Here is a 26,603-nt window from a genome sequence, read left to right as displayed (position 1 = left end):
TTAGCCGAGAGGTGGCAGCACACGCCTTTAATCCCAGCACTCAGAGAGGCAAAGGCAGGCAGATCTCTGTGAGTTCAAAGCCAGACTGGGCTACAAAGTAGGTTCCAGGACAGCCAGAGCTGTTACACAGAGAAACCTGGTCTCAAAAAAAAAAAAAACAAAAAAACAAAAAACCAACAAGAAAAAAAAAAAACTTAGAAAACTAAAGATTTAAAAAAAAAAAAACATAGTTTACTTGAATTCCTTATTTAATTCAACTTACTAGTATTTAACAATAGAAAAAGGCCCTACACTGAATCCAAATTTTCATGTGAACAAATTCAAAGGTCATTCAAATGTTTTCCCTGAGCCTCCCACACCAAAGTTCTCCAGAGACGCTGCAGTAGGAGTGAATTCTGGGAAAGCTGTGTCCACTGTGGGCCCTCCATGTGTTTCCTCGGATCTTCTCCTCAGACAAGGAAAATGTCCTGGCTAGGCCAACACTGGCAGGGAGGGAGCCACCCTGGAGTGGGTACATTTCCCTATTAGGGAAAGAACATCAGACTGTAGGAAGTAGGGCACATTATCATTGGCTCTGGTGTGTCTTTAGGACCAGACTTCCCCGAGGAAGGATGTTTCAAAAACCACTCAGACTTTTACTGTATTGATTGTACTTTCACAGTTTAACAATCAACACATAAATTAATCATGTGTCACTCTGCAAATGACAGTAAAATCCATGAAAACAGACTCCCAGATGTCACATCCAAAGCAACGTGCCCCAGGTCTTCTAGGTTTCAGCTAGTGGAATTGGTTTCCTTCTCATTTTCAGCTTCAAGATGAAAAGTTACCAAAACATGTAGCTTTTCTTCAGAACACAGAACAGACTGACATTAGCATGCTGAGTTTTGTTTTGTTTTTTCAAATTAGACAGTGTTCAAGAACTGGCCCACTCCACAAAAACTTACCTGCAGTCTCCAAAGCAGTGCTCGGGGTACTTCTGAGTCACACACACACACACACACACACACACACACACACACACACACACACACAGAGCAATTGGCAAAAATGAACTAAAACATGCAGACATGCAGGACTCCAGGTGAGGCAGGATGAGGAGCACTCTGCCTTCTGGCTCTAATTCTCATACTGTAAACTGAACAAGCATGACTGTTGGTCCACGTACTGCCCATTTTCATATTTTTGTGCCTTTTTAAACAATGATTTCACAGTTCAAAATGGGCCCCAAATATAATGCTGAGATGTTGTCTAATCTTCCTAAGACAACGACAAAGGACCTCATTCAGAAAAGACATGTTAGAGAAGTTTTATTCAGGTATGCATGACCGTGTTGGTGAATTCAGTACTAATAAACCAATAACAGGCAGTCATACATAAGGTTATGTTGCTAATGATGTTGTAGCCATCTGAGGCTACCACATGCAAAGTGATGAAATTCTGTAACGACACATTTCTCAAAACCTCTGTCCACCATTAAGGCATGCCTGACTCGACACTGAGCTAGGTGTCTCTAAAAAGAGACATCCATAAAACAAAGGTTTGTACTGACAGACAAAAATGTAACCAAAGGCTCTCAGAAATCTAAGCTGGTATTTTCTCTAAGCAGACTGGCTTGGTGTTTGATGATTTAATATGCATAGTGGTTTCATACAATATTACTATTACGAGTGATAAAAACTAACCAGAATAACAAAAGCAGAAGATACCAATTCAGGAAATAAGAAAGGATTATATAAAATACAGAGCTTTCGATGGTCAACATGCTGGGCAGCACAGCATACTCACTGGTCCTCAGATATAAGGCTACACAATAGAAGTCAAACCTAACACAAGCTTGCTCCTTGAGTATCTGTCCACAAGATCCACCCTCTACAGCAGCCATTTCCAAGGTCTTTGGCATCCTGGAACTCTCTGAATCCAGGGGACAGTAGGCTTTACTAATTACTTTGATTTCCTTTGGAACGTGAGTTGGAGGCTGACTCTTCCAAACACATCTTTCAAGTGTTCTATCTTTAGAGTCTGGAGGGAAACTCTTGAGGAAGTGAAGACAAAATCATTTTCCCATGTCCTCATGACTCTCACTGTCCCACAGAGCAGACAGACGAGGGTCAAATGTGGAAGAACCTTGTGGGAGGGACCTGAGAGTAATGTAATCAGATCTGTGCTCTAAGAAAATAGCTGGTGGCAGAAGACAAAAGGTGTGTATGTATGTTACCGGCATGCACACACATGCGCGCACACACACGCACACACACACACACAGAGGAGCTGAGTGGGCACCTGTAACTATCACAGGGAGACATGACGAGCTCAGCTAAAGCAACGTGGACGGAGACAGAAGAGGAGGGAAAGCTCTGAAGGAGAAGAGCTAGGCTGCTGTGCAGACTGGTTTGTGTTTCCCCCTTCTGTCTATGTCTGTAACCGTGTTAGACCAGTGGTTCTCAAACTATGGATCTCAGCCCACTTCGAGTCTAATGACTCTTTCACAGGGGCTGCCTAAGACCATCAGAAAACATAGATATTTACCTTATGATTCATAACAGTAGCAAAATTCCAGTTATGAAGTAGCAACAAAAATAACTTTATGGTTGGGGGTCACCACCACATGAAGAACTGTATTAGAGAGGCGCAGTGTTAGGAAGGTTGAGAACCACTGGTCTTAGACTGTCACATTGCACGAACGAAGTGGGGTCAGTTATGGATTTGTCAAATTAATTATTTCCACCTCAAGGTCATGAGGAAGGCTACAGCATACTAGCGTCTTAAACAGAATAAATCAAGTTCAGCTGGTCTTCCTCCTGGTGGTCCTTGGAGTTAATGCCCAAGAATATCAGTCAGGCTGGGACAAAGCACCAAACTGATCATCAGAAAACATGGATGAGATGCTGGCAGGATGGCTCAGTAGGTCAAGGTGCCTGCCACAAAGCCTGATGATTTGAGTTCAATCCCTGGGATCCACCTGATAGAGGGAGAGATCTGCCTCCCACTCTTCTCCCCTGACATCCATACAAGAGCCGTCTTGCTGGCCCATCAAACTTAAACCTTTTGAGCTTCTACTTCTGGAGCATTTTGGATTTCAGATTTTTGTATTAAGGATCCTCGTTCTGTAACGTTTAATGTGAACATTCCAAAATCTGAAGAGCCAGGACATTTCTAGTTCTAAGGATGTTGGTTAAACGGTGCTCAGCCTGGGTTCTCAAGCTAAGAAGTATTCACCTAAAACATGTTGAGGGACATGAAATGATGCTGAGCTTTTGCAAGTGAGCACAGTCATTCTGGGAAACCTGCTAACATGTGAGGCCCAGTGAGGAAGAGGGAGCTGAGCAATTCCTGAACCAGAAAAAGGAAAGAAAAGGAAAGGAAAGGTAAGAAAGAAAAGAAATACAAGCAGACAGTCCAGAGACAAGCATGGTTGGTGCCAAGTGCCAACGTCAGACATAGACAAGCTGAGCTTTGAGAAGACGTGTTGAAGGCTTTGGGAGCAAACAGTAAGCAAGACTGGGAAGTTGGACTGAAATCTTTGAACCTGAATTCTAAGGTGCCAAGCAGAGGAAAATGAACTGAGCCGCAAAATCTTGCCTTTTTATAGTTCATAAATCCCGAGTGGAGAGCATCTGCTCCATCAGCAAACTGATCTCTTTCTTGTCCTGGGCTGTTGCTGTCACCCAAAAGGGAAGGCTTGGGCTGAAATTCTCCTGTCAGGAAAACACAGAGAAAAAAGAAAGCGTGACGTCAAGGACAGAAGAGAAAGCACAAGTCCTTGAACACAAAGACAACTGCTCTCATCCCCCCTCACCCCACTTTATCTTCCCTGTAGAATATAAAATTCAACGTGGGAGAAGAAGAAACACAAAATAAACAAGACCCCAAACTGAGTATTAGCAGACAAGGCTGCTTCACGGTTTAGCTCCCCACAAAAGAAATGAAATGTCTTCTCATGTTTTAAAAAACTCGAGAAAATTATTTAAAAGAAGTTTTTATGCTCTCGGCAGTATGTGGCTAATTATTTCAAATTCTAAGTTCAACAAAATGTATTGACCAGCTGTTCCATGGAAAGTATCATGCCACTTAGATATGTACCTGCATGTACATTTGAGGGGTTAAATGACTTCTGTCCTTAAGCAACCAATCATCTTAAGAAAGTGGGGACAACTAGACATAGCCTCAAAACCTACCAACAATAGGAATGACCCTCAAGAAAGGCCCTCCAGAAGCAAGAGCAGGCTGGGGTAGAAGTCATTTGTCCCAGCAGGCAGAGCACAGACAGAGGGACAGCACAGAGAACTGACAGAAGACTAGACAGGAGAAAGCAGGGCATCCTTTCAATGGGAAGCCTGAAAGATGCCCATGTCAGGGCCTTGGGGGACATTACTAGTGACAGATTATTGTATTTGAAAAATTTGTCTCAAACATGACCCCCATGACTGCATATTGTTGTAAGATTTATATGAAGGAATACAGTGGCAGTTATATTTGTATGCAAGTATTCACTTGTATTTTGGGGTCATGTATGGTTTCCATCGTAGTCTCTACGTTTAATGCTATCCTCGAGTTCTAAATTTAAAACTCTAAATCGATGGTGCTGGAGAGATGTTTCAGTGGTTAAGAGCACTAGCTGCTCTTCCAGAGGACCCAGGTTCAATTCCCAGCACCGACATACCAGCTCACAACTGTCTGTAACTCCGTTCTAGGGGACCTGACACCCTCACACAGACATATATGCAGGCAGAACACCAGTGTACATAAAATAAGAATAAATAAATCATTAAAAAAAATTTAAAAATAAGTAATAATCTAAATCTAAGAGTCAGATGGGGTGGCACTCATCTACAATCCCGGTACTGGAGAAGTTGAGGCAGGAAGAGAGTTCCGGGGCAGCTTAGGTTATGTAGGAAGACCTTGTTTCAAACAAACAAAATGAAATACAAGTGTCCTAGATCTAGGAAGTGACAGAAAACATGGAAAGGTTTGAGTGGCTTCAAAACAACCCTCTAATCGTTGAGAAGAACACTGCAGGGACTGGAGGCATGGCTCGGGAGTTAAGATGTTTGCGGCTCTTATGAAGGACCCAGGTTCAGGTTCCGTCCCCAGCACTCAGCACTCACATGGTGTGGCTCACAACCATCTGTAACTCCAGCCCCAAGGGACCCAAAGGCCTCTTCTGACCTCTGCAGATATCAGGCCTATACACGGTGTGCTTACATACATGCAGGCAAAACATGTACACACATAAAATAAAATGAATACATCTAACCAAAAAAATTTCAAAGAAAGTAATCATCCTGGGATCTGAGCTGTCACTGATACAGTTCTACACTTCTCGTACAACATTCTTCACTCTCTATCACAAATCATGAATGGTAAATTTCAGTATTTCCTTTTGAAGTCATTGAACAAACAAGAGCCATCAAAATACTGCCACAATGATCTATGACAGTACGACTCTTACAAGGGTTAAGCAGGTACTCTAGCTACAGTGTTCAGTGATCACTTGATTATCAAAGAGTCAAAGAACTGGAGTTACAAAGAAGCTTGGAGGCCACCTAATCTGTCTTTAAGGGGACAGATGAGACCAACTGACCTGGTTATGTTCAAACAGATTCCCGAGCCCATACCTCAAGTGCATTTCCTGCCCTCAAGGGTATTAGATGTGACCATGGAGTGAAGGATGTCTTATAGAGGATGGGCACTTCTAGGCCCAGCCCACAACCTCCCATCCCCAAGAACAACCATGTTCTGCCCCTCTAGCTTAACACACATGGATGTGGAGACACTGGGGGTCCACACTAAAGGTGAGGAATGGAGCATCGGTCTGCCAATCACACTTGGAGGGCAGTCATCTACCAACCGCTAACTTCTATTTGGATGGCCACTGAGATCTGGAGATTTTACGACAGCAGCTAGAGTTGTCCTAAGTCCTATCTATCCTATCAATATTTTCTTTCCAAAAACGAACTTAAAGACTCTCCTGTAATCTTCAGGGTGAGGACTCTTCTATTAACTGTAAAGAGCAGAGCTGGCTTGCGAAACCACAGGCAAGCCATTTAAACTGTCCGAGTCTTGGTTTCCCTACCTGTCGAATAGACGGAAGAGCTGTGTAGAGTTTAGGACTTGAAATCCCTCCCCATGGGCATGACCACTGGCGCACAGTATGTGAGCTACAAAGAGTAAGCTGACCCATCTCCACATCTGTATGTGGTGCTGTAAGCCCTGTCCAAACCTACAAAGCAAGCGCTCTCTACACACATCTCGCTCAGACCTTTAGCTGGGGTCAGACGATGGCATGCATCCTCCTTGATGGTCTGGTCTTCCTCCATGATGTTTGACATGGGAACAGTGAGGCTAACTGTGTCCTCATCAGAGGGCTAAAAAGATACAGGGAATCATGTTATTCAAGAGAGAAGTCTTGTGCATGCAGACAAAGAGAACTCTGTAAGAAAGTGGTATCCTAACCTTAACAAACAGCATATTAAGGAAAAGACAGCAGAGATAAAACCCTACCCATGCCAGATAGTGGTGGCTCACGCCTTCAATCCTAGCATTTGGGAGGCAGAGGCAGGTGGATCTCTGTGAGTTCGAGACCAGCCTGGTCTACAGAGCGAGTTCCAGGACAGACTCCAAAGCTACCCAGCAAAACCCTGTCTCAAAAAAAAAAAAAAAAAATCCTACCTATACAAATTGAGAAACAGCAACCTGATGGCCATGTCTGAACTTAGGAGCGTGGCTGTTCAGAGGTGAGGGTGGGCATTTGAGCAAGACTTTCAGGACAGCTCAGGAGGCTGTGCTTTATGAGTGGGAGCTGGCTGTGAGTGAAGAGTTACAGTGCTAACACTGTACACACACCTCTACATATACGTTGGCCTGAAGCCTCCTTAGGTTTCTCCCATTCTGAGCTTACAGGCACAGGCACCACTGGACCATGCAATACCCAATATAACAAGGGAATATTTGTAGACAAACAACCATGTTAGTCTATGGTGATATTTTATTTGTATTAAAATGTTATTTGTATGTTAATAAATAAAGTTGCCCGGGGGTCAGAGCTATTAGCAAGCCATAGGAAAGCCGGGTGGTGGTGGCGTACACTTGTAATCCCAGAACTTGGTAGGCAGAGCTAGGTAAGTCTCTGTGTGTTCAGGGATACAGCCAGCATTGGATATACACGCCTTTAATCTCAATACCAACCATAGAAGACCTGGAGGTCTATACAAACAGGCAGTGACAAGGCGGTCATGTGGTTGGGTTTACAACCAATGAGAAGGCAGAACAGAAAGTCTATATAAAGACTTTAACACAGGAAGTAGCTCTCTTTTGGAGAGGTAGGACCACCGCAGGAGGAAGGGTAAGGTTTTTGCTCTTAGCTCTGACCTCTTGGCTTTCTTCTTTGCATTGGTTCTGTGTTTCTTATTTAATAAGATAGTTGGTTACATCTACATTAGCCCTTAGCCATATTCTTACCAAGAAAGGCACCCTCAGGTCTGACAAAAGGCTAATTTACCAAAACTACACTGTGGTTTCACAGAAGCAGCGCCAGGCACATGACAGTTCTGTCAGGTATTATATCTAAGGAACAGTGTTCTGTGAGACTTTCAGAACAAATTTCTATGAAGTAACGGGAGTTAATTGTCTCTGATGGCTCCTTCACCACACCACTGATTCAGAAAAATCTGTGTATTCAGAAAATCTGTGATTCTGTCACAAGTTAAGATACAGATCCTCCTTTATTTTCCCATCTCCATTTTGGTATTGCTATTTAGTGACAAGTGACAAGCATCCCAAGCCACAGGGAGCAGGTGTGTCGGTGGCCCCTTGTGGCTTGCTTGGACACATGAACAGACTTTAGAAATGGGCAGAAGACAAGCATGAATTTCGCTCAGCAAACAAATATTCACAGATCCCCACACGTTCTTCCTTGATTATCTTGAGGAAAACATGCACTTACTGTTTTCATGACCAATGTTAAGTCAGTCAGACAACGGCAACCGTCAGAGAAAAGGTACAGGGGTGACTGACTACTGACCCCAACAAAGAGGTTTAAGTGGGGAGTGATCTTGGCCAAAAACTTTTACAAAAATAACACTCCATGTAGTATAATTCAAAACCTTACCGCTATAAAAAAAAAAAGAAGTATTTTAGGTGTGCTTAGACAATGAGTTTAGCATGTGAGATAGGAAAGGCAAAGGGAAAGCCCATTCATTTTATTCTACTGAATTATAATCATTTCTACAGTCCCCTTTCCCTCCATCCACCTCCTACCCTTACAGTTAGCAGAAGTCCAAAGATATGCGTTTAATTAAAGGGGGAGAGTAAATCCTCAGGCTCTCTTCAGAATGCTATTAGCATCCTACTTACAAGAGAGAGAAGGATAATGAAGCTCTTTGTGTGATGTTTTATTAATGAACTTAATTACTCTTAGAAGAGAGATAAAGGAGAGCTTGTTTCAATTTAATGGAAAATAAGCCCAGGGTGGGTAGTATCTGCAACAATGGTCCGTTTGAGGGGACTGGGGAGTTTTCATGAAGTCCAAGGGGTTAAACAGACTGTAACATAGAAAAGCAATGTGTTCAGCATTCCCACCCCACCCAGGAACCACAGCCAACTCGCCTTTTTCTTCCTACTAATTCTTCAAAATGTAAAAAAAGAAAAAAATTCTTCATCAGAAAAATGCTGAGGAATTTTAATTTGTGTGTGTGTGTGTGTGTGTGTGTGTGTGTGTGTGTGTGTGTGTGCGCGCGCACATGCGTGCATGGGTGCATGCTTTCCTATATGTGTGTAGCATGTGGAGGCCAGCGGTCGATGCTGGGAATCTCCCTCCCTCCCTCTCCACACTCTTCTTGAGCCAGGGTCCCCTCACTGAACCCGGATCCCCCGATTTGGCTGGGCTGGCTGCCCTGCAGCTCCAGGGCTCCGCTTGCCTCTCTCTTCCTCACAGTGGGGATTGCTGGCTTGTACTTCCGGGCCTGCCTTTTCCAGTGGCTCTGGGGATTGAACTCCAGTCCTCACGCTTGCATGGCAAGCATTTTACAAGACTAACCAACCCATCCCCCTAGCCACCAAATTTTAGGTTGTTTTGTTTTGTTTTTAAATACACACTACTTTATAGCATGTTTTGTGGAAAATAAACATTTCTGCTTGCTAAAGCTCAAAACCAGAAGAGAACTAGAAAAAAAAATGTCCTGAAATCACATTCAATAAAAATGTGATTTCTTTAGATGGAAGTAATGAACATAATCACTGCAATCTTAGGAATACCCTGTGGCTCTAACAGACTATACATGAAGCAATAAAGACATGAATGGTGGTTGGTCAGTGTGGCGCATGCCTTTGATCCCAGCACTCAGGAGGCAGAGGCAGGTAGATCTCTGAGTTCAAGTCCAGCCTGGTCTACATAGAGCTCTAGGACAGTCAAGGCTAGGCAGAGAAACCCTGTCTCGAAAAACAAACAAGCAAAAGACATAGATGGTGTGTTCCATTGCTAGGGGAAGCTCTATCATGCCAGACTGATTTGGCTGAGCTTACAAATAAATTTAATTTTCTGAACAGAACACAGCTGAAGTGCCAGAAATATAAATACTGTTTTAAAAACTGTAGGTAAGGGCCAGTGAGATGGCTCACCAGTAAAGGAGCTTGGTGCCAAGTCTGATGACCTTCCTGAGCTCAATCCCAGGAAGCCACATGGTAGAAGGAAGGAACTGACTCCAGGACATTGCCTTCTAACCTCCACACATGTTGGGACACATATGTATCCTCTGAACACACACATTAACTCAAACATTTTAAAAATATAATGGCTAGTTACAAACATTTCAGCAAATAAGCCACTCAAACCCAGTGCACATTTGATTCCTTAACACTTCTGAATATATATCACCACGCTTCCCTAAGTTACTGTTGAAGACAGGTATATTTATTTATAAAAGTGCTTCATACTTGTACAGGATTTGGCCCTTTCATAATGTTTACTTAGTGTTGAAGAATATTCTACATAATGTGGGAGTGGAAAGAGGAAAAGACAGAGACCCAATTTTTGAGTTATTTCCAAAATAATAAGATATGCAGAGTGACAGCAGCTAATATTTGTGTAAGCCTTAGGGGTTCCAAGCCACGTTCACAAATGTGATTGAACTGTCAATTCAAATCATTCAAATGCGCCAGTGGCTTTCTCCAGAAAAAGACTTTAGTGGACACAGCCAGATGGACCCAGAACAAAGGACAACACTGTGTCACCACATTTACCTCTGTGGTAGACAACCGCTTATCTCCATTGTCACTTCCAACTCCCGAATCAGAATCCTTCTTACTGGGTAGATGTCATCATCATTGAATTTGTTTAGAAAAAAAAATGAAAAATCATAAAGTTGACCCCAAGATACACCAATTAAAATTTAATAACTTCATTATATAAAATTTATCATTATCATTGTAATTATTATTATGTGGCAACAAATCAGTCTAGTTCTAAGAACTAATAAGATATGGGCATAATGAAAACTATACACACCTGCTGAGAACATCAGAAATTCTCTGTATTGTGGGCTTCCTCCTCTGAGGGACAAGCTATTTCTTTGAAACAGTTACCAATTTTATTTTATTGGTACATATATAGAAACAGTAAGATTATATAATTGTTTTTATCTCATAGGTAATAAAACATTATTTTCAATCATTTTGAAAACTTTTCCTGTGATTAACTATACCTGGTAATATAAATATAAAATAATCAAAATATATTTAAAGCATTATTTTGAAAATGTCATTAAGGTGGCATGAAATTTCAAGTCACCCTGTTTAGCAAAAAGCAAAGCAAAAGATCCCTGCCCCGGAGAAGTCTCAGGAAGACTCTGTTTCTTTAGTGTCCCTGTGGAAACTCTGTTCTCTGGATGCTCATGACCTGTCTTACAGCACAAATGGCCCAAGGATGCTTGAACAGATTCTAACAATTCCACATGAAACAAGAAATGGGAAAAATTTTCCACATTGCATCTTAAACACTGAAGCCCACGGGTCTTAATAATGTTAAGACACAACTAACAGTGTGCAGGTATACAGAAAACTGATAACTCCTAAAAATATTTCAGTTTGATACAGTCATTAACAGTAGGTCTGAGACAAGGTCTTGCTATTCATACATACGTACAGCTCAGGCTGACCTAAAATTCACGATCCTCTTTCCTCTGTCTCCTAAATACTGAGATCACAGGTGTATGCTACCATGCCCAGCTTAATAACACCAATTTTTTTTAAAAAAAAGTAATGTTTTACCATAATAGTTTGATATAGCCATGCTAATTGTAAGCATAAACATCCATTATAAATCTTGTTTATGAGCATCCACACACGTGTTCAGGAAGAACTGATTATTGATGAGAAGGTAGATAAGAGTTATTAGAGATTCTCTCTAGCATCCATCTTTTGTATGCCATGATTTTCTCAAGCTCAAAGTCATACATGTGAATCACACAGATGGATTCTGGCTTCCAGTCATCTGGGCAGCTGTGGCACACTAAGCACATTCTAAGCAGGCTCTCTCAGGGAGGAAGGCATTAACTCACCTGTCTTCTACATGCTGGTGTAAATGAGGCCTCTCCATGGCGTGGAGGTAGAGGGGGTCAGTGGTCTTAATCTGGCATGCTTGTATACTCAGATACTTAAATATGTGCACTTTGCCTTTTGTGCAAATCTGTGGAGAAATCAGTAATGTATATTTACTTCTCAGTGAGAAAACAAAATGTAAGTTCCGGGTCCCTGACCATGTAATTTAATCTTCAGAACATCATGGTGAGTAACCCCCTAACAATGGATACTAAACACATAAGAATTCTCAGGACTGTTCCCTCCAGATTCTACTTTGAACAGAAAATCATGCTCAAGAAATCCCTAACCTTTTACAACTACTAAATTCTAAGAAAAACATATTTAAATGACAATAGTGTAAGATTTATAAAAATCAGACAATATTGCTAATAGTCCTACTCAAAAGGTGAGAAAAAACCACAATTATATTCAAGTTCACAGAGAGCAAATTAAAAGTTGAAAAGATAATCATAGATTTAATAAGCCATTATGCTGTTTAAAAAGAAAATAAATTATAAAATAATTTCATTTGTATGCACAAACATACATACTTTGTAGTGTTCTCACAGTTTTACGTTTGATCTCAGTCTCAAAAATATCAACAATCGTTTTTTAAGATGTTTAAATTCTGTTTTCCCAGCTAACGAATATATTACCCGCTTTGTGGCCCATATACTCTATGAAAAGGCTTCAAGTGTATGACTGAGTGGTACATTATCAAACCTGTAATTCTGGCCTTGGATCGTTAAAAAAAAAAAAAAAAACGGTAACACAGATGTGGGCACAGATGTGATGCAGCCTGAGGCAATCTATTAGTCAAATTTACTTAAAGTTCTGCTGTTGGGGGGTGCTGACTGCATCTCATCACACCTAGGGCAGTTTGGGGTGTGCAGAGGGTCCCGGAGCAGGGGCTCTGTGGTGACTCACTGTGCCGCTCTGCACAGGCCTGGCCGCGGCTCTGGGCGAGTCCTCACCTGAGCCGGAGGGGACTGCAGAGGGTTGTTCTCCAGCAGGAGCACTTGTAACTGCTTCATCTCTCTAAAGCAGATGGGGATCACCAGAACTTTGTTGCAGGAAAAGTCAAACTTTACCAAGGGGAGATCTACGAGTTCTGAAATGATAGCGAAAAGGGGGAAATGAATAAAGCAAGAATGAATCTCAGGAAACAGCAGGATCCAGCGGCTACACACTTGAAAATTAACTTTCTGTGTACCTGGAGATGAGCTGTTCTGCAAAATCAAAAGTAAGCTGTGCGAATGTTAGGAATACATGGCACGTGTATAAAGTATTTTCAAGAATGGGGGAACCTTTCCCTGGATGCTCAGTCATTACAAACCGTGCTGGGAACGCTTGCCATTCACATTATCCGAAGAGCCAGTTTTCTTCCAGCGAAGGGACTGGATGAGCCGTGTCATACAGAACATGTTTGTTCTAACTGTAGCCCATTTTCCTGAAGCACTTGCTGACCATGAATGATATGCTAATTACAGAAAATCCTTATCTACTCACTGTCACTGAGTTGGCACGGGGCCAGAGAGAGTTTCCGCAAATACGTCCCTGATTATCTCAGAGGTTGGTTTTGTTGTTGTTTTGTTTGTTTTCCTAGTGCTAGCTAATTTAGGATTTTCCAAATGGCCCCATAATTCCGATCCGGCTGGGCTTCATTTTGTGGCCTCTGAAGTCGTCCACGGTGCAGCTCATAGGAGAGGACGCTGCATTTAGCCTGAGGTTCCCACCCAGCGGCACAGTAAACACTCGGCAATTTCAAGCATTCAAACCCAAACTGGCAGCTGCTAGGAAGGAAGTCAAATTCCCAGAGAGCCAAGCGAGGCGGAGCCATGCCAGAACCTAGGGTGACACTGGCAGATCTCGGAGCTGGCTGGGTGGTGACTACTGTGGGGTCACTTGAGAACAGTGCCCTGCACTTTGGGTATGGGAGCTGTTTAAAGGCTAAAATATAGTGGCTTCGAATACTTCTGGCCTCCCAAAGTGGAAGATGGCTGGGGAGAGGACCTGAAGGAGAGGGCACCAGCCTACTCCACCACATGGCTGAGGCTTTCAATCAACTCTACAGGACTACTTTAGCTCCCCCAACACCACTCCCTTGGGGTGGGAGCAGCGTCTTCTCAGAACTCAAGGCCCTGGGAATGTCAGGGGCTTTCCTTCTTTCACACCTCACCGCAGTACTCGGTCTTCCAGAACAGACTAATGAGACCGAAACTCTAGAAGGATGAAGAACACCCAGCTCCCAGGTATCAAAGTGAAGTCTGTGCAGGCTCTATAGGAAAACTTGGGAACTGTATTTCAAAACATATGCCAAGGAATCTGTATGCCCACACTGCCCCGAGCAGCTCAAATCCCCAGTGGGGGCAGCCCCGAGTCTCAGGCCATACATACTCCCAAAGGTTGTTCTGATGTGGCTGGGAGGAGTCACAGGGGCAGCTAGACTGTGGAGCTGGAAGCAGGAGAGAGAAAGGAAAGGGAAACTAGGACCCTACCATAGCAGGACCCTGCCATAGCAACACCAGCCACAGTAGGACCCTGCCATAGTAACACTAGCCACAGTAGGACCCTGCCATAGTAACACCAGCCACAGTAGGACCCTGCCATAGTAACACTAGCCACAGTAGGACCCTGCCATAGTAGGACCAGCCACAGTAGGACCCTGCCATAGTAGGACCAGCCATAGTGTCTCCACTGCTGTGAGAAACACCACGGCCAAAAACAACCTGGGGAGGAAAGGGCTTATTTCAGCTTACACCTTCAGTCCATCATGAAGGGACGTCAGGGCAGGAACTTGGAGGCAGGAGCTGATGCAGAGGCCATGGAGGAATGCTGCTTACAGGCTTGTTCCTCATGGCTTGTTCAGCCTGCTTTCTCCTAGAACCCAGGACCACCTGGCAAGGGGTGGTAATACCCACAGTGGGCTGGACCCCCCCTCCCCCCGAGAAAATGCCCCACAGACTTGCCGACAAGCTAATCAGATGAAGGCATTTTCTCAACTGAGGATCTCTTCCCCGATGACCTGACCGTGTGTCAACATGACCAAAAACAAACAGACGAACTTGTATGTTACAGTTTGTATGTCAGCTAAGGATTGGGATTTCCAGGGCAGGGTGACTTCAGAGTTAAGCGGTCTCACCAGGGCCAAAATTTAATGGCACTCTGTGTTCTGTGGGTCATGGCTTTTATGACTCCTTTGCTAGAAGAAATGGGGCTTTTCAGACAATAGCTATTATGTAGCAAGTGTTCCCAGCTACTCTTTACCAGTTAGAACGAAGACTAGGAAGCACGAGGAGGGGACCGTTCAGGGGAGCAGAGATCTCACAGGTGAACAGGTAAGGATGCTTTTCCGACGACGGCCACTGCCTTGTCCACGGGTTCCAGCGCACAGTGGTGTCAGGAATGAGAACTCTGCGGTCTCATGGCGGTAATGCATAGGACGTAATGACCTTAATGACCGCCTTGCAAGGCTGATCCAGGAAGGGTCAAGAGGCAGAACAGGTAAAGGAAGGAGGAGAGCCAAGAAGGGGGAAAGGAGGAAGTGGAGAAGCAGCAAAACAGGAAGAGGGAGGCACACAGGAAGAGGAAGAAAAGGAAGAGAGGAAAGGAAAAGAGGGAGAAACGGGAGGAGAAGAAGAGGAAGAACAGAGAAGGAGAAAGGCAGCGGGGAGGAGGAAGAGGAAGGGGAAAGAAGACGAGAGGAAGGAGCAGGAGGTGGAGGAGGAAGAACTCTACACTTCTCTCTCCATTCCAAGAGAGGCAATGACTAGCTGCGTCAGTCCCCCGCCATCCTGTCCTAAAAGAAGGAAGCATGGTCTCCCCACTACATCAGCTGTAAAACCACACAAAACTGACTGGGGTGACTGGGCTGCAAACTTCTGGTTTTTTTCCCCTCCTCAAATTAAAAACATATGAGGAGAGATTTCCCCAAGAGAGAAAATGTAATTAAACATGGGAGGTCACTGATGGGCTGCCCAGTGGCATCAACACTCTCGTCCACCGGGTTCTCTAGACTAAGAAAGAAACTTGATATTCAGATTTTTTTTTTCCTTTTAAAAAGGGCGTTCCAGTAAACTCACATTTTAGCTTTGGGTGTATTTTAAAATATCAAAGCTGAGAAAACATAATTATGGAAAAGCAGAGCAAGGTGTAACTTATTTTTTTTTTAGGAAAAAGAATGTCCTTAAGGTGGGAGAGAACACGGTAAGAGAAACACAAACTGGGCTCGGCAGGTGTGCTCTCTTCCCAGGTGCCACACTGTTGCCACACAATGATGTCACTGGCTTTTCCCTTCTGGAAATGGGTTCAATTATTTATGGCATTTCCACAATGATTATCACAGGCACTTAAATGCAGAGGGGCTTCTTTTTTTTTTTTTTTTTTTTTTTCTGGAGCTGAGGACCGAACCCAGGGCCTTGTGCTTGCTAGGCAAGCACTCTACCACTGAGCTAAATCCCCAACCCCAGAGGGGCTTCTTAATAGCAAGCCTGAAAGGTTATACTGTGCAGATGTGCTGTGAATTAAAATTTTGTTTGTAGTTATAATTACTATTATTTGCAGTTATTATTATTAGGGAAAATAGGGCTTTTTTGGTTTTGTTTGTTGGTTTTGTTGTTGTTTTTGGTTTTTCAAGGCAGAGTTTCCATGTCTAACTTTGGAGCCTATCTTGGAACTCTCTGTCAACCAGGCTGGCCTCGAACTCACAGAGATCCGCCTGTCTCTGCCTCCCAAGTGCTGGGATAAAAGGTGTGCGCCGCCGCCGCCGCCGCCGCCGCCGCCACCGCCACCGCCACCGCCACCACCACCCGGCAGGAAAATAGTTTTATGTACTCAAGGAAATGAGACTGCTCAGGAGCCAGTGGAAAAAGTCAATCTCTTTATATGAGATTTATATCTCAGATAAGGCAATGAGTCCTACACAGAGGTAGTTTCTAATTCTTCTTCAAATGCAAGCCAACATGAGCAAAGGGAAAAACACCGGAGCCCTCTACCATCAAGCACAGTGCATTTTACAAAGATTCACCATACTGTTTCAGAAGCTGTTTCCATGTCTTGAACAAGAAAGTAGTAACAGGATGGCAAAACTCAGGCAGTTCTCACACTAATAAATGCCACATGAACTGGATGCCTGCTGCTTCCAAGTGTGCACTTTCACACTGAGATGCCTTTCAAAAAAGTCACAGAAACTTGCTACTGCAGAAGCTTCCTAAATGCATCAATGCACTTACATAAGAAGAGTTAAAAAGGGGTTACCTTATAACCTGTAATGGGGCAGCATACTTAAGTTAGGGAACAGCGAAATCAAGCCGGTACTGACCTGGAAGCGTTATCCCTACTAGCTAGCATTCATAGAGCTTGGGGAAGGGGGAGTAATAGAATCAAAACATATTGTATGAAACTCTCAAAGAACTATTAAGATTTGTAAAGTAGCCGGGTGGTGGTGGCACACGCCTTTAATCCTAGCACTCAGGAGGCAGAGCCAGGCAGATCTCTGTGAGTTCAAGGCCAGCCTGGGCTACCAAGTGAGTTCCAGGAAAGGCGCAAAGCTACACAGGGAAACCCTGTATCGAAAAACAAAAAACAAAACAAAAAAAAGATTAGTAAAGTATATTTTGGACACCAGAGGGCCCTTAAACAAAATCTATGGAAATCAACGTGGTCTTTGGAAAGCAGAGTATGTTTTGAAGAAGTACTTGGCATTCTGCTTCTCATCTACTGGCTCCTGACCAGTGTGTGTGGCATGTGTGTTGTGGCGGTTAGCTTGAATTGTCTTACTGAAGTTATAGTTGATATGGGAAGATCCAGCCCACTGTGGGCAGCACCATTCACTACAGAGGGGTATGTACTATGAGCTATGTACTAATGGAGAAATGAACTCAGCATAAACAAGCAAACAGGCATAGTGCATTCTCTCTCTGGACTGTCTGTGCATGTGACCAGCTCCTTCACATTCCTCCCGCCTGATTTCCTCACGTGATGGACTGTAACCTGGAACTATGAGCTAAAATAATCACTTTTCCTTGACTTGCTTTTTATCAGGTTATCTTATCACAGAAACAGAAATGAAATTAAAGTGTGTGTGTGCCACGTGTGCATGCACACTTTCCATGTACATGTGTGAACCGGTGAGAGGCGGAGTTTGTTGTCAGGTGTCTTTATGGCTCTTGCTTTTGTTTGTTCTGACTTGTTTTCATATCTGAGGCCGGACCCCTGCTGTAGTCTCTCTCCCCTTGCTGTGATAACACACTCTGGTGTAAAGCAATTTAGTGGAGGAGAAGACTTATTCTATCTTCCAGGTCACACAGTCCATTGTTAGAGAGGTCAGGGTACAAACTGAAGCAGAAACCTGAAACAGAAACCATGGAGGAACGCTGCTTGCTGTGTTACTCTCTGCTGCCTTTCTTACACCGGCCAGGACCACCTGCCTAGGGATGGTGCCACCCACAGGGAGATGGACCCTCCTACAGTAATCAGCCATCAAGACCATCCCTCATATAAATGCCCACAAACCAACCTGATAAAGATGGTTCTGAGACTCTTCTCGGGTGATTCTGGGTCATGTCATGTCGACAGCTAATGCTAACGAGGCCAATCTCTCACTGAACCTGTAGCCCACTGATTTGGCCAGACTGCCCGCCAATGAGCTCCAGGGATCCATTTATCTCCACACCTCTTCAGTGCTAGGGCTGCAGGTGCACTCTGCCAAGCTCGTACCTGGCTTTTCTGTGAGTGCTGGTGAGCTAAACTTATATTTTTGTTTTTGGACCAGCACTTTGCACACTAAGCTATCCCCACAATACCCCTTAAGCACTAACAACTTCTAAGTAAATATGTCTTTATGCTTAAACCCTCATGCCCTGGACCTGTGAGACATACTACTGCAAGAGCCCAGGCAGGGCTGTCTAGGGGATAGATACTATGACAAGTGTCCATGCCGAAGTTTTAGGGCCATCACCGGTACTGATAAGACTGACCCCAGTTCAGGGGTGACTCAGCAGTAGCGTCACCCTCACCTAGAGGCAGAGTGCAGACCTTGTGGGTTCTCAACCAGTGTTCCCAGACGCCAAAGCTAGAGACCCTGATAGCCAGGATCCACTGCCAAGCTTGTCCCCTCCAGACTCTTTGATGTTCATGTTCTGGAACATCACACACCTGCCCCCAAAGAATTCATTCCACCATGTTATGGATTAGCCAAGTCCCTCACCCCAAAATTCAGATATAGAAACCCTAACCCCAATCATTGAATGGTATTTGGAGATGAGGTCTTTAAAGGGGTAATTAAGTGACACTGAGGTCATTACGGTAGACCTTCATCCTCTGGTGTAACAGCTGAAAGAGATCAGGACACGGACATAAATAGTGAGATGCTCTGAGGACACAGGAGGAAGACCATCTGTGAGTCATGGGAAAAGGCCTTGGAAGGAATAACCCGGTCAGTACCTTCATCTCATGCTTCCAGCCTCCAGAATGGTGAGGAGACACATTTCTGTCGTTTAAGCCACCATCTCCGAGGTCCTTTCCATAGCAGCCCTTGTTGTTTTTGCTCTTTTACTCTTTTGGAGGACTCGCCACCCAGCTCCCAAATAAATCACACATGGAGTCTTATTATTGCTTATGAATGTTCGGCCTTAGCTTGGCTTGTTTCTAGCCAGCTTTTCTTAAATTATCCCATCTACCTTTTGCCTCTGGGCTTTTTCCTTTTCTTACTTCTGTACTCTTACTTTTATTCTTACCCCACGGCTGGCTGTGTAACTGGCTCCTGACACCCTCTCCTTCTCTGGCTTCCTCTCCTCCCAGATTTCTCTTTCTATTCTCTCTGCCTGCCAGCCCCGCCTATTTCTCTCTCCTGCCTCGCTATTGGCTGTTCAGCTCCTTACTAGACCATCAGGTGTTTTAGACAGTAAAACAAAGTAACACAGCTTCATCGAGTTAAACAAATGCACCATGAACAAAAGTGACACACTTTAAAATAATGTTCTACCACAAGCCCTAGAAAGCTAACATACCTCGCACTAATGGCTGTGTTGTTGCAGCCTTGATTCAAACTACAACTTGAACATCATGGTTCTGATATCTGCCAGTGAGATTCAAATTATTAATAGCAACCAGTGTGCTGTTAACACCAGACCCACCACCCCTGGTGAATGGAAAGAGTGACAGGCCCCGCATTCTCTTCATCTTGCCCTCCTCTCTCTTACCTGGTGGTAAAACCTTAAGGTAATTTCTTCGGACGTTCAGCTCTCGTAGAGACTTCAGCTGGCCTATCTGCTGGGGCAAGGTGGTGATCTCGTTGCAGCTGACGTCCTGCAGCAAGAAGGGGGTTAGGGGTCAAACAGGGATAATAAAATGCCTTTTTCTCCAAGCATTTCATTGAATTTGCCTCAAAGATCTGAAATGCTTGTATAACTCCACATTATACTTTTATACTGTTCTCCGGGTCCCCAGTCAGTGGATCTCAACAATGAAGAAAAGGAGTTTGGTTTCCAATGTCCTTTGAGGGGAGAAAAGACATCAGTGACATTCACTAGCTGTTTTTGTCACTTTTTAAAAGGTGCTTAGACCTTATTCAATACCCACCACAAACTTACAAGGCAATATTACTACCTAATATTCACAACTCGAAAAAATGAGGCTTTGTGACCCCAGAGAGGCAGGTGACAGTTGACATTAGGAAAGAATTACCAGCCACTGTTACAGAAGGAAAGTTACACGGACTCCCATCACACCAAGCTCTTACACAGAGAACTATTAGCACACCAGCTGGTCATGTAATTTATACACGATATATAAGTCCAAACGGACTTCCTATCACATGGTGGAAAGCTGTGGCCGACCACTGCACCACACATTTGGTAAGCAGGTCTGTGGGGTACAAGGATCTTGTCATCTCTGTTTGGGAAGGGTAGTACCCCCACTAATCCTTGATTAGAAGCAGATGATGCCACGTAAAATAAAGACGTGGTTCTTCTTACCCTATAGAAACTCATTACCCCCCCCCCCCCCACACACACACACACACACATCTTCCCTGCAGCTCCAGTAGGCTGCCGGGCTTTGCTTCCTTCTACAACTCTAGAACTTCCTTCAGTCTGACTATGTTATCTCTCAAAAGGACTCTTGCCCATGACATCCTCTGGCTGGCTTCTGTTTCTCCTCCAGCCCTCACATTCATCCCCTCAGAGCTAGCCCAGTGCAAGTTCCATTCTGTTGTTTATCCACTTAAGCTTTAGCAAAGCCCAGCCCTTGTGAGGTGGTCTGTCAGTTTCTCCAGGGCCATGCTTTGAATGTTCTCTCTTGCATCCGACACTCAAGCCATGCAGTCACCACTGAGAGTTTTGGTGTAGACCATACTGTTTCACAGTCCCAAAACTCACTCAGGCTTCCCACCCTGCTTGATATACAAGCTCTGGCATGTCCTCTTGGTCTCCTACTCATCTGTTGTGGCTCAACTTTTCTCTTTGAGACCATTCCCATGATCCTCTCCTGCTCTGAACAACACCAAGGAATGGATATTTTCCCCTTTCCCTTTGCAGTCCTATACAGGCAGTATGTACCTGAAACTCACTTGCTCCCTTAGCCTCCTCTCCTGCAAAGATGGGAGTTTCTAGGTGAGAGGACCCATGGCATATTCTCTCCATCTTTCTAGCAGAATGCCAGGTGTAAGACAGGGATGAAATTTCCAATACCCTCTGATGTAGATGCCCCATAATACTGTGGCTCCTTCTACCTTGCAGCTGGTACCCCAGAATATTTTAACCTATCACTCAAATTTCATGCAGGTCCCATTGGCTATTACAGAACCAAAGACAAATTCAGGCTATGAATTCTCCCAGTGAGGTTTAGTCATTCAACAGGCCACATTATTTATGAACCTGCAAAACATCCTTTCACTTTAGAGGTCACCAAGGCCTTGTTACAAAAAGTCCACTTCACTTTCTTTCAGACTAGATGAACGCATCAGGAACCAGTCAATGTTTTGCTCACTACTTTAACCCCACAACCAGGAGCCCTGTTGGAGCAGGGCTATGTCAGTCGGCGATCCCTATCTTCTAGCTTTGCCGTCTCAAAACCCTCAGGTGATCCTCATCAGTCACAAGCCTGCCCAATGGACTTCACAGAGGCACAATTATCACCTCCGGTGCAAGAGTACGAGGCTGCAGTCTACAAAAATGGTATGCATGGAAGAGGTGACATTCTGCATTCTCCTGCCATCAACTGGGTGGGGAAGCAGGATGAGAAGGGTTAGGGTCACAGCATTTCCAGGATACCACCTTAGCGGCTGCCTTTCTCCTGATCTAGAAAGTCACACACACCTCCAGTGTTTAAGACAAAACGACAACAGACCTCCACCAGTACATCTGCAGAAACAAAACTGTACAAGAAAGTAAAATCAGAATTAGGTAGTGGCCTAAACCTGATCAGCCATGAGGTCCAAAAGCAAACCTTTCCTGTGAGAACTGGATCTGTCCATGCCTTAACTAAGTTATAAATCAGCAATGGGCCCAATTCCATTCTGGTTTACAACGGCCCTCACAAGCAGATCACTCTACTGTACTCCAGACTCTAGAGGCCTGGCCCAGGAGTGATGATGTCAGAAGTGGAGGAAGGGTTGTAGGGAAGAAGCTGTGGGAATCATTTCCTATCTGTGGAGAGGATTCGTGTTACTAAACTATACATTAAGTTTCTGCAAGTCATGTAAGTGAGCACATGGGAAAGCTCTGCATTGCTTACGAAGACACATCTCAGTGGGAAATCGACAATTTCCACAAGTTTCTTAAAAGAATGAGTGGAAAAAGGGAAGCCAAAGGATAACCTATACGTTTAGGCAATCCACTCACAGAATGCCCTGTCCTGAGATCAAACTCAGCCATTCTTAGGGAGAACTACAGATACCTTGCCCTGTGTCAACTGCTCCCAGTTAATGGTAGCATCGAAGAATGCTGGACCCCTAAAGCCAGGGGACTCCTCCTGGCACAAACCCCTAACACCATGGCCTTCACGAACAAAACCAGCTCCTGCAGGCTGTATTTACACACGTGCTGGCAGACACAGCACCTACTTACTACACATACTACACTACTGCATCCGAAAGGTGCCCAACTGTCCCACCCAAGAGACGGGACACCCTGGACAAGCGCGAGCACAGGCCAGCGGCCCGCTCAGATTTTGAAGGGTGTACGTCAACTATGTTAATAATACTCTACGTTCCTACTAGTCATGCCTCCCAATAAAATGGTAAGCAGAAAATTACCAAGCAAACTTATTACATAAGGGAGGGACGGGCTGTATGCCACTGTACATTCAATATGGTAAAAAACAAAAACAAAAACAGGGCAAGTCCTACTCCCCAGGAGCCACTGAAGCTAACCAAATTTTTAAAGAGGTTATGAATTTCATCATAAAAATAAACCCCATGGGTAATTATGTCTAATTAGCTGGAGGAGGAGGAGGAAAAAGAGATAATAGTCTACATGTCTGGGGATGTTTTGGTCTTGAAAATGCACAAGCAATATTTCTCAAATAGCCTCATTCTCTGGAACATTTCTGTGCAAATTTAGCCTAAGTAAGGCCTAGAGCTTTTTAAAGATTACTTTTGAAAAGACAATACTCAGAAAAATAAATTAAAAAATAAATAGCAATGCCTTACTGCAATTAGTGAAAATTACCAGACTGTAAATTCTGCATTCATTTACTTACAAGAATATTCAAATTAATTCCTTCTGAATTTTCTATTAGCCCCAAGCTGCTATGTCTCAGAGAATAACTAACCCGAGAGCCAGTGAAATTGCTGTGCGTTCCATGTTATAACATCACATCTGTACAACACAAGAATCATGCGTAACTGTTACAAATATTTACTGATTTAATTCTGCCCAATAGAAAAGTGAATCTAATCATAACAATATTAATACTCAAATCTAAGCTTTTCATGGACCAGCTAACCCAACTCTGATTTAGAGTCTACCAATGATTTAAACCACACTCAATGATAGAGTGGTATAATACCAGCAAAAGAATGTCTGAGAAAATTCGGTCTCTGTGTAGTTGGTGGAAAAGCAAATTATCGGCAGTCTCCAACCACCATGGAACCACCACGGACCCACGCCCTTCTGTAGAGATGCCTTTTGTACGTCTCACTCTGCAACTTTAGGCAAGTGTCTTACTCTCTGCGTGCTCATATAAAAAGGGGAGGTGAGCGCCAAAAGAGCCAGTTTGTAAAAGGCACCTGCTACCGAGCCTGAGGACTTGAGTTCACCCCCGGACACCTGGAAGTCAATGGTGGAAGGAGGGCGCTCACTCTGCCAAGTTTCCTAACTTGCACACACCGAACAAACCAACAAATGAATGAGTATTAAATAATTCTAATTTTCTCTCAACACTAGGAAACCCCATGGACTACACAAGAAATAATGAAAACACCAAGTGGTACTCAATAATGTCAACTTTCATTTCTTGCTAATAAAACAACCCTCAATGCCCATGGTCAGAACTTGAAAAAAGAAAAAAAAATACTGTATATTGATTTAAACTTGAACCCTTTCAAGCAACCTTTGAGTTGCCTCTCCAATGTGAAACTGTACCTCATAGCTTTCCACATACCACAAACACATGCTTTGCACCCTGTTCTTGATAATAAACAGAAATCGAAGCCACAGAGGGACCCTGAGCGACTGCTGGGTTTCCACAGAAACCAAAGAGGTCAAAGACATTTCCAGAGACCACTAATGGACAAATGATTACAGCGGGCACATTGCCATACCATCCCACACCCACCTCAGAGGCAGGAACATTAGGCATAAAATGATGGGGGAGGACTCTCTTCAGAAGTTTGTCATCGGTCTTTTAGCTCAACTTCCCTACACAACCAAACAGTTCATGAAAAGAGGATAAAAAAACCCAAGTGTCTAGGGAGGGCCTGGAAACACAGCTGCCAACCAGTGTGACCGAGTCCAGCCTGGTGGGCTTTCTGGTTATAAGGCAGGTTCCTCAGTCAGGCCTTGGGTTCTTTTGCTCACCCAGTGAGGGAATGGGTGAGGACAGAATAGAGAAAAAGCAAACAGGGCCAGCAAGCCACTCAGCACACAGGAGCAGTGTGGAGCTCCCAAGCCTTTGACAAATGTCTCATCCATATGCTTGTTCACACCGTTAGTGTGTTTGTTAGTATGCCTCACAGCTGCCAGTTAAGTGTACCGTGTGGCATTTATAATGCACCTCTCACCCCACGCATCTCATCATTCAGCCGGATTGCACAGAAAAAGAACCATGTTTCTGGAGACGACTCCACCAGTGAAACCCGCGGAGGAGCACTGAGTTTATTTCTCCAGCAACCATGGGAAAAGATGGACACAGAAGCGGCTGCCTGTAATCCCCGGCCTGGCGGGCAGACACTAGAGGATTCCTGAGGCTGGCTGGCCAGTCTAGCTCAGGTTCAGGGAGAGATCCCACCTCAGGAAACAAGGCGCAGGGGGTGCAGTGAGTGATGGTCCACGAAGAGCACTTGCAGCACACGTACGAGGGCCTGAGCCACATCTCCAGCACCAACCTAAGAGCCAGGTATGATGGTGTGCCTGGGGGTGCAAGGCTCAGAGAGGACTGCTGGGGCCTACTGTCCAACCAGTCTTGCTGAAAAACAGCAAGTTCCAGGCTCTATGAGAGATCCTGTCTCGTGGGAATACAGCAGAGAGTGATAGCGAACATTCAACACCCTTCTCTGGCTTCCCCATTCACAGGCACAGATCATACCATGTGTATACACATACACACACACACACACACACACACACACACACACACACACACACACACACGCAACACACCCCTACCTTGTTTTCAACAAGTTCCAAAGGTTTTAACAAGTTAAGTGGGATTTAGTTGACATAGGTCTACAGATTCCCACCACCTGACCTGGTTCTACAGTAAGGAAACATTCAAACATGTCCATTTGTCCACAGCCATCAGGAGAATGCCTCCTGCTCAACTCCAAGTCACAGCTTGTCACAGTTTTAATAAGGGTGTCACGGCTTTATTAAGAATGTCACAGCAAACTGAATTAAGGAATTCCAGAGGAAGAAAACACAGTCCTTCTAAAGCAGTTGCTCATGTACAGTCTAGGGGAGCAGAGAGGGGCTGCCTTGTGCTTTAGACTATGTCTATATATCTGTCACCTATCAACTATATCCATCCAACCATCCATCCATCCATTCATCCATCCATCTATCTAAAATCTACCTAACTACCTATCTACTGACCTACCTACCTATACTGGCTGGTTTTGTGTGTCAGCCATCTATCTAATCTACCTAACTACCTACTGACCTACCTACCTATACTGGCTGGTTCTGTGTGTCAGCTTGACACAAGCTAGAGTCATCAGAGGAAGGAGCCTCAGTTGAGGAAATGCCTCCATGAGATCCAACTGTAAAGCATTTTCTCATTTAGTGATCAATGGGGGAGGACCCAGTCCATGTGGGTGGTGCCATCTCTGGGCTGCTGGTCCTGGGTTCTGTAAGAAAGTAAGCTGAGCAAGCCATGGGAAGCAAGCCAGTAAGCAGTACTCCTCCATGGCCTCTGCATCAGCTCCTACTCTCAGGATCCTGCCCTGCTTGAGTTCCTGTCCCTGATTTCCTTCAGTGATAAATAGCAATACTGAAGTGTAAGCCAAACCCTTTCTTCCACAACTTACTTTTTGGTCATGGTGTTTTGTCGCAGCAATAGAAGCCCTAACTAAGACAATATCTTTGTAGTTCTGGGAGTGAAAGCTAGAGAGGCACATAAGCTAAGCAAGTGCTGTACCACTGAGCTCAGTCCTCATGTGGACTTTAATGAGACGCAAGCTCCATCCCCTTAGGTAAGTAACTCCAAAAGCACTTTGCTGTGGGATGGTCTGTATGTCAAATTACTCCGATTGGTCAATAAATAAAACACTGATTGGCCAGTGGCTAGGCAGGAAGTATAGGCGGGACTAACAGAGAGGAGAAAAGAAAGAACAGGAAGGCAGAAGGAGTCACTGCCAGCCGCCGCCA

General features: G+C 44.3%; 1 protein-coding gene across 1 annotated transcript in view; it reads right to left on the bottom strand.

Moving 5' to 3' along the window:
* Positions 1 to 26,603, bottom strand: part of Lrch1 (leucine rich repeats and calponin homology domain containing 1) — a 199,631-nt gene that overhangs the window by 60,608 nt on the left and 112,420 nt on the right. The window contains exons 4-9 of the mRNA XM_059273333.1: positions 19,779 to 19,884; positions 12,552 to 12,688; positions 11,556 to 11,683; positions 10,240 to 10,303; positions 6,263 to 6,368; positions 3,583 to 3,698 (exon numbers count right to left, since the gene is read on the bottom strand). Coding sequence (XP_059129316.1) covers positions 3,583 to 3,698; positions 6,263 to 6,368; positions 10,240 to 10,303; positions 11,556 to 11,683; positions 12,552 to 12,688; positions 19,779 to 19,884 — 657 coding nt within the window. The remainder of the gene's footprint in view (positions 1 to 3,582; positions 3,699 to 6,262; positions 6,369 to 10,239; positions 10,304 to 11,555; positions 11,684 to 12,551; positions 12,689 to 19,778; positions 19,885 to 26,603) is intronic.

The sequence above is a fragment of the Peromyscus eremicus genome, chromosome 9, assembly GCF_949786415.1.
Source record: "Peromyscus eremicus chromosome 9, PerEre_H2_v1, whole genome shotgun sequence".
Taxonomy (NCBI): Eukaryota; Metazoa; Chordata; class Mammalia; order Rodentia; family Cricetidae; genus Peromyscus; species Peromyscus eremicus.
The sequence above is the reverse complement of the archived record's forward strand: the minus strand, read 5'-3'. Positions and strand labels throughout refer to the sequence as shown.